This window comes from Pterocles gutturalis, unplaced genomic scaffold (assembly GCF_000699245.1).
Source record: "Pterocles gutturalis isolate BGI_N339 unplaced genomic scaffold, ASM69924v1 scaffold47054, whole genome shotgun sequence".
NCBI classification, from domain to species: Eukaryota; Metazoa; Chordata; class Aves; order Pterocliformes; family Pteroclidae; genus Pterocles; species Pterocles gutturalis.
This window is the reverse complement of record NW_010134943.1, coordinates 4,397-13,480: the sequence shown is the minus strand read 5'-3', so window position 1 is coordinate 13,480 and position 9,084 is coordinate 4,397. Positions and strand designations below refer to the sequence as shown.

The following is a 9,084-nucleotide window of genomic DNA, read 5'->3' as shown; positions in this document are numbered from 1 at the left end:
TTCCTGCTGCAAGGAAGAGAGAGGTCTTAGAACAGAGGCAGCCCATGAATGCTCGCAAACTAGCTAAAGCTGGGTTACAACAGTTTCCTTCCAGGCACCGCCAACAAATAAAAGCCACCCCAAAAGGCACACCACTGTGACACAAGGGTACGGTTTTCTGAACACTAAAAGGTCCATATATTTGTTCAGGACACCCCAGTGCAAAACACCCAACATCCAACACACAATCAGGAAGCAAAAAACTTCCCTAAGAAATGAAAGGTTTTGTCTTTTCATTAAAAAATTACGACTTCGGGAAGGCTTTACAGCACTGGAATGAAACCTGGAAGTCAACACCAGCGATAGCAAGGTGTTATCAAAATACCGATCACTAAATTTCAAATAATAAAAAGCATTTTGGAGTTTTTAGTTCTTATTTTTCTAACATACAGGTAGTTTAAGCCCATCACAGCAGAGTAACATGACAGCAGCAAAAAGGTGGCAAGGCCAACACAGTGAGCAGCTACAAAAAGCACTGTGTAAAACTTCCCTTTCTTTGAGACAGAGTCATTTCAGAGTGTTAAGAGCTGCTACAATGTCATGTGTTTTTTGGGGGCAGGCTAATCACATGTGAGGTTGCTCAGGGAGAGGAATAAGATGCTACAGACACATTTACCCCCAAAAGCTCTCTTCAAACTGGATGCCCACCAATTGCTTTATGGCACACTGCAAAGGTGCCCCTCTGGAGACTGAACAGGAACACGGTGGCTGTTTAACCTTGAGTACTTGCTAATGTTCCCTACTCCTGAAAGCCATCCTGGGATTTTACGGGACCAAGGCAGCTTTATCCAAGAGTGCTAACACTGGCCTTACGCCCTCTAGCTCCACCGCAGGGTATACATTTAAACACTAACAGTACTCCAGTTACAGCAGTACTTCCTTGTAGAGACAGTTTACGTAGCCACCGGCATCAATTAATCTGACCCATGACTTGCTTTTTGCTGCCTTCTTTCGTAGCATCTGACCAGATGTGTACCTGTTTTTCTCCCAAAACGCAGGCCTTTCATCCATCACAAAGAATGTGTTCGCCTAGAGGCAGGAACCCTTTAAAACCCATCGCACTACAAAACCAGCCATGCCTCCAATGCAGCAGAGGATCCCACCCTTCTCCGTAACAGGGAAAGGACTGTGATGCAAAAACTCCTTTGGGATCAGGCCATATGTCCTTCTCCTCCCCCCAAAAAACAGGCTACCAGTGCATCAGAGGCCTCTCCTGCAGCACCAGCCTGGCTCTGCCTTGCTTAGCTCGGGACTCAGGAAACATCCTGGCAGTAGACACAGAGCAGCAATGGGGTTAGAAATGGACCAAAGCAAAATGAGTCAGAGGGTCAGGACAAGGAGGGCAGCCAGCAGCCCACTAGAGGGATTGCAGGGTAGCGTATGTGTGTCTCTAACTGCAGAGCAGCACCTACCATTCTTGCAGAAGTAAACATGAAAGAGCCAAAGGATAGCCTCTAAGAAAAAAGAAGTCATACCTGAGGTCTTTTGTATGCTTTTCGAACCCTCAGTCCCAGCTTCTGGGCAAGCTCCTGTCCCAGTTGCGTGACACTTTCATCCTGGGAACAAAAGCATTGTCAGGACACTTTTAGTTTTGCCTTTGTGGTACACACAATGAAATAAACAGGAATGCAGTTATCCACACTGGGCTGCACCAAGAAGTCTCACTTGTAGACAGCAGCAGGTAGACAATCGCCAGAGCAGTCCCACGAGAGTCCATGCAGACCTTGAGGCCTCTCATCATTCAGTCCTGCTGAGACACTGAGGTTGCACCAGGAGTGCTCCCCTCTACCCTCTTTCGATGCTGCAGAAAATCACAATCGAGTGTCTGCTTCCAAGAAAGCACCCACTCTCCGAAAGCAGGGTTCATGAGTCCTGCTGGCAAGATGGCTGGAGGTGCTGCCAAGGCTGGCTGCTAGCAGCCCCCGTGCTGGTGGCTGATACAGCTTTCACAAGGTCCCCATGCCTGGGAAGGAGCCTGCATGCCTTCCCTCTTCGCCAGCTGCAGAGCTAATAATCAGTTTTGATCTGCAGACAGTATTCACTGACCTGTTTTGCTTGTTTGTTTTTAAAGCTGAAATCAAATCTCAGTTTCCAACTTACTAGCTACAAGGCATTTTCATTGTCTCCAGCTCTGGTCAAACTGCCTCAGCTGAGTCAAGCAGATCCTTCTGTTTTCCCTGCTTCATGCCATTTACCATCCTTCCTGCTCATTGCTTGGGCCCACTCACACACCACTGTGGGCTTTAGACAAAGTTCTGGGCCACACTCCATTCTTCTGCTCCATTCTCTCCAGTTCTGTCTGGACTAACAACCTGCCAGAACCCTCTTCACTAGCAACTCTTTTCCTTCTGTTTTCTTCACTCTCCCTGTCTGCAAAAATATTGGAGTACTTTAACAGTTTCTTCAAAGAAGACCATATAATTCTGGTCTTTCCAACCTTCTCCCTGCAGGTTCATCCTTACCCTTTCAACCCTTCACTAGCCTCTGGTTCTTCCAGCCCACAGTATCAGTAACTTTTCCTTTCAATCTGGAGTGCCACTTTTGACTGTACTTGCTCCCCCACACCCTCAATATTTGTCTTGCCACCATCTTCTCTGAACCCAGTGAAGACAAAATCTATCTTGTCCATTTCCTCTTCTCTCTCCATCTTACACCCTTTAGGATGTACCTTCTCCTTAAACTGTCCCTGCACCCTTCAGAGACCACTTCTTGGTCAAATCTCATCATCACTGCTCCTTCTTCTCTTCCACCTCTCAGATCTTTCTAACACCAATCACGTTTTCATTGCTCTGTTTGCCTCTGGTTCTTCTGCCTTTCCAAACACTCTCTCAGGTGTCTTCTGAAGCTTGACATTTTCCTGCTCCCTGGGGAACACTCACCAGAAAGACCTCTGATGTAATTTCTTTTTCATTGATCTCATACTCATACCTACCAAGTTTACCTTATCCAACTCCAGATGCCAACAGAACTCTCAGATGTCCTCTCAGACTCCCGGACAAGATCAAGAATGTATTTATCTCTGGACTGCCTCTACTTCCCTTCCAACAACACGTAGTTAATTACTGTTCTTCTTGTGAGCAGGCCTGAGGTTTGGGGTGGGGTGTTATTTGTTCTTTGCCACCCCCAAGATCATCTTTTAGCTTTCCCTTCCCTCAGCCAAAGGCTACCCACAGGCGCTTACTACCTCCCTCAACAAGGGGATGGAATACATTCTCCTCAAACATGCTAAAAAAACCTGATGCCATATCAAAAAAAGAACACCTCTGTGTGCTCCAGAGGCCTAGCAACTGGTGTAATGGAAACAAGAGTGAGATGATGGACAGCATGACTTTCCTTTGATGCAGAGAAGGTTTGTGATTTCTGTTAATCAGGTAATAAGGAAATGGGGTATGTTAATTTACAAGATTGAATTGTTTAGAATAGGGAATGCAGATCACTCGATATGGAGTCTGTAAGGCTGAACTTTCCTGCCACAGAGAAATTTGATAAAGTGTCTGTAGACCACGATGACTGTAATTATAATAATAGCAGATATGTAAACATAATTATATGGTTAAAAAATAAATGCAATTAAGTGGCTGAACTGCAGTGTGAAATATAGCCAGATATGGTCTTACATGAACACATAGATTAGATGGTTTTGTTTATTAAAGGGTTTGTTTAAAACAGTTCTTTGGAACTCCCCTAACATGATACCTTTAATATGTTTTGGTCACCCTGTTCTGCCAAGTCAAAGAAACTAGAATTTACAAGCGATACATAAGGAATAACCAGCTGCTAAGAAGTCTTTTAAAGACTGCTTCTGTAACACTAATAATAAAGGAAAGTTTTTTTTTCAGATCCATTTTTATTGTAAGCATTACCATGATGGATCAGAACCAAATTTGTCACAGACCACCAGTACTCACTAGAGCCTATCTAATCATAGCCTGTTCAGTATTTGGCTTAAAAGGACACTCAACAACAGCACTGTCAGGAAAATATCTATGCCCTAGTATATGCAGATGGTGCCCTCTGAATGCAAAAATGTGCACACCTGTGAACATAAAAATAACTATGACATAGGATGTCAAGGACACCTTCGCATGTCCCTAAATAAATGAAAAGTTTTATCAGCTTGTGTTAGCAATCAGTAAGTAAAATGTGAAACATTTGTATATAAAACAGGAAAAGTATACATGTTTTCCTTCCAGTGCTCCAGTTCCCATTTGTTCCATGCTCCCAGTCACTCCCATCAGACATATAAAACCAGCTAATTAAAATAGATCTCATGGCCTTAGTTCACATTTTGAAAGGGTAGGGTTTTGCCCTTCACAAATAGGCCACCAAACCTGCTGACACTAACCAGTGTCTCTGGCTGGCGCTATCTGTAGACGGTGACTTGGACTGAAGAAACATGGGAGGTCAAACATCTTCTTCAAGTCAGAGAGAAAGAATTTATCAGCATAACCACGTTCCCAGGAACAGCCAAGCTTCCTCTTCCACTATCCTCTGGCCTCACACTAAGCATGTTACGGAGGAAGAAGGTGGTGAGGCACAGAAATCAAGCTAAGTTGTGTGTCAAAAACTTACATGTGGGAGGGACAGCAAGCATCGGCTATTGCACTCATATGCTTCTTTGTGTCTTCCAAGTTCATTTAAGCAGCGGGCTTTCGCGAAGAGCGCTCGGATGTTCTCCTTGTCAAGACTTAAAGCCTTCTCACTGTCTTCCAGTGCCTTCTCATACAAGCCCTGCATGGAAAAGACCACCTCAAGTCAGCTGATGCACAGCAAACTAACCCTTCCTTCTGTGTGAATGCAAATGTTTTATGTCTCAGCAGAAAACAGGAATATAAAAGGCAGTTGGAAATACATATGTTACCTCATACACAGATTACCGTACAAACACACAAAACCTACACTAATACAACATTTGGTTAAGTCTTGCAAAACTCAAACACTTCAAAGTCAGTGAATACCAGAATTAAGGCTGCCTGAGCAACCTTATCTTGTCTCCCCCTCTACCTTGGGCATGTTACATTTGACAGTCTTTAATTATGTGACTGTTTGCTGATTTTTTTCATGGGACTCAGCCTCATTACGAACAGGATGGACCTGCTCTGGGGTTGTGCCATAAAGGAAAGCTGTTAGATTCCTTAAGAAAATGGAAGCACAAAGCCTTTTAGAGCCTGAGATTTCAGAAACTTTTTCCATTTGCGTGCTGAAAGTTCCATCAAGACCCAAAGCCTCCTCACTGTCTTCCAGTGCCTCACTTGAGGAGGCAGGAACTTCCAGAACAATACCCAAATAGTACTGCAGAGAAACAGTCAATACGGGAAGGCGCTGGCTCTTTCCAACCTCCAGATTGTATTAATTCCTCACCAACGTGGACCAGAAGTGCATTTTCAGTACCTTAGGCCTGGCCCCCTCTCCTTCACATCTTTTCTCTGGTCTCACAAACCAAGTGCAGTAGCAGGGAGATAACAAGAGTTTTCCGTGTGTCATCGTCTCCTCCAGTGTCGGAGAAGGGAGTGGACAAAATCAACTGAAACCCCTCCTGACATCTTTTCCAATTGCATGACACTGCAACCACAATGTCCTCCCTGGCTCCTGGGGATGACCTGGGAAGGTGCTCACCATGGCAAAGTAGCAGGCAGCTCGGTTGACATGCAGCTTGCACAGGAGTTCCTTTGGGATGGTCACCTCATCAGAGGCTGCATAATCTGCCACATTCAGCCCTTCTACATACTGTACCAGCGAAAGCTTGAAATCCTTCTCTCGAAACAAATCATTGCCCTCTGCAAACAGGTTTCTCACCAGCTTCTGCAAAAAGGCCTGGGTAGGAGGAAGAGAGCAAACAGACCAAAGTGGATACTCAAGAGACAGGAGAGGTTTCCCAATTTTCCATTCTATTTCATGTTTTCTCAAACTTCCTCTTCCTTCCCACTAAGACTCTCCTGCCTACCCACCCTCCTGTAAAACATCAGTCTTTTGGTAGAGGAGAAATAATCCAGTCAAATCTCCTTCCTTCTTGAACACTCAAGTGTTTTCTCCTTTCCCCAAAAGTTGTCCTTATTAGAATCTTAAAGCTTGAAGTTACAAACTGTGACAAATCATTCTATGCTCTCCACTTCTGGTATGTAAACTAATGACTGTGCAACAAAACAAATCATGCTAACCAAAGAGTTCCCATCTTCAGAAAATAAATTTTTAATTACCTCATAATCTTCTTGGCTTAGGGGTAACGTGGACCTGGGAAAAAAAAAAAAAAAAAAAAAAAGAAAAGAGGAAATGCTCATTAAACAGGCATCCATGCAAATACAGGCTTTTGTCTGATGAAGAAACTATGTTTCTGGTTCTGTGTTGATGATCTCAGTGAGTTACGGAACATTTTATCACTTTAAAGGCAGCTGGGGTGAAGAGAACACCATTAGGGAGCATTACGTTCAGTGACAGTCACAGTGGTGTGAAGAGATAGCCAGGTCCCAAAGGGATTTGAGACTAGAATAATCTTATTCCCAGCTATTATCTGCACATACACAATCCTCTGTAACATGCCTTCAGACAGCTACCTAAAAAAAACATCTCTGAGAAAGTACCATGAGAGATTGTCATGGAGAATACAAATGTATTTTATGTGCATCTGGCTCGAATGAGAAGCACCAGCCTGGCACTCCAAGATCTCCTCAAATCCTCTGTGTGGCCAAAGACATACAGTGATAAATGCCATCACTTTCCCCTGCATTAACGTAGCCACACACCTTTAGGCCGACCCCACAAAAGGAAGGGAGAAAACAATGCAGGTTTCGGAGGCCACTTAACTCCAGCTGTTTTGGCCGAGGCTGCCAGGCTGCATCACAAAACTGGCAGTGCTTGTGTGGGTAACACCTACCCCACAACAGCACAGAGACTTAGAAGAAAGGTTCTGTTCTTCAAATCAGACCATCCAAGTCAGATAGGCCTGGTCCACAAACATTTATTTTTTCTCTTCAAGGAGAAAACAACAGGCTCTAGAGGAATCCTTAGCACCTTTCATAACCCTCCTCACCTTTGAAATACAACATTGTATACACGATCTTATCGGTCAGAGAATAAACTTTTTTCAGATTTAATCTAATCTAATCATCACCTGCTCCTTAAAATTAAGTACAGGAAATGCCATGGCTTTGTAAGAAACATCTATGCTGCTTATGAAATGGGACTACCTCTTTCACATTGAAACAAGCCAACAAATGACACTGCCCCTGGTTCAGAATTCAAGATACACTCCAGAACCATGAACAACACCCCAGAAATTATTTTCTTTCCAGGAATCTTGCACACTTTTATAAGCACTACCAAAAGAAACCCCACAATTGTCTCTCTGAAACTGGCTTATCAACCCCATTCAGTCACTGACAGGTGTGAAAATATCACTGTCATGCCACAGGATATAAATATGTAACATGGAAGATTAGTCTTTTTTTCCTGTTGTAGATGCACAGATTTCAGCCATAATAACTGCAGGACTGAAAGCAGACCTTAAAAAACCCCAAACCAATCTGATTACAATCTCACTACTTCCTCACTCACCATGGAACCTAGACCTGTGTCTGAGGCCCTTGCTACTTCAAACATTGGAGGGAAAAAACACTACGGTACCTTATAAGGAAGTACTTGGACTTGTAACTACGACATAAGCAATGATTTCAAGCTCTAGAAGGCTACGTGATATTCACAGAAGAATGACCTGAGGCACCCACCAGGCTGGCAACTGTAGAAAAGCCTAGGTCATCTATTTCTCCTATAGGCACCATATTGGGTACCTAGCTAGCCATTTACCCTCCTTTCCCCATCTACAAAATAGAAACACCGTTTCCCTTCCTAAGAAAGACAGAATAACCATGCTGAGAGAGCACTTTGAGGTTTTCACACTGAAGATGAAGTAGAAGGTCCAAGTACAATTAGTATTATGCTGACAATAAAGATCATCCTGTAACTGCAGTGGATGGCAAAGCCCAAGGAAATTAAAACAATACAATTTTAAGTTTAGAGATCTGGCAGGAGAAGAAGCACCCTGAAGAATCACAGTGAAAATCCTCAGGACCAATATCTCTTTCCCATGCAGCAGCCCCAAAAGGGTGAACAGGAAGAACTCAGCTCCTGCAATCCTCTATATGAAGACAACCACCTCTTAAGCCACAGGAAACAATGAGGTTGTCGACTTACTGAATGAACTGAAGTCCTTTCTCTATTTCTTGTTTTCTCTTCTGTCTCTCCATTATAGTCACTGCAGAGGAAGAAAGAAAAAAAACAAAACAAAACAAAACACAAAATGAGTCACTATAGGTCTTGTTGGCAATTAAGCAGCACAATATTTTGTGTGTGCCTGAATTTACTACTAACAAAATGTTCCAGACCAGATGTCCTGAGCACTTAAATCCATGATTTATCCACCCAGCAGACACAGGACAGCAAGCAGCTCACTACCAAGTATCTGCTTTTTCTCATATGTTGCTGCCAGGATGCAAGGGCAAAAAGGAATTACTTCAGTTTGAGCTCTCTACTTAGGCTGCTAGTAAATAAAGCAATGGGAACCAACTGTTATCATGACTGCCTTCTAGGAAAGGAAAAAAAAAAAAAAATCAACATTTCCCCTGCACTAGCAGTCATTTCAGGAATTTGTGCTGGAACCCTCCCATGATAAGCAATTCTAACCACTATTTATGTAGGACAGACTTAAACTGGTTTACTGCACAGCGTATGAAACAGGTAATCTATGTAAGGTGTATGGAAGCACAGCACAAAGAGAGACATGAAGGAAGGAGACGGAATTGCTTGCCATGGTCCACATAAAAGGACAGCAATGAATCTATGCAATGGGAATTCTGGGCTGAAAATCAACAGGTAAGAGCAGCAGAGACTTGGGAACATTCCTTTGAGAGGGAACAGGGCCCCATCCTGCACTGTTTTAAACTGGGGTAGGCAGTGCCTGAGGAAGGCTCTAGAGAGTTATCCCCACTTAGTTAGGGACACAAATGGGCACAGTAACTTGTCTGGGTTTGACCAAATCCAGTCTGGGTCTCT

The 9,084-nt window shown here is 43.5% G+C and overlaps 1 protein-coding gene across 1 annotated transcript in view; it reads right to left on the bottom strand.

The window, feature by feature from the left end:
• ZC3H7B (zinc finger CCCH-type containing 7B) overlaps positions 1-8,279 on the bottom strand; it is a gene marked incomplete at its 3' end in the record, with an annotated part of 20,533 nt that extends 12,254 nt beyond the window's left edge. The window contains 5 exon segments of the mRNA XM_010081739.1: positions 1,515-1,595; positions 4,612-4,770; positions 5,656-5,853; positions 6,237-6,270; positions 8,227-8,279. Coding sequence (XP_010080041.1) covers positions 1,515-1,595; positions 4,612-4,770; positions 5,656-5,853; positions 6,237-6,270; positions 8,227-8,279 — 525 coding nt within the window.
• Positions 8,280-9,084: the final 805 nt, after the last annotated feature.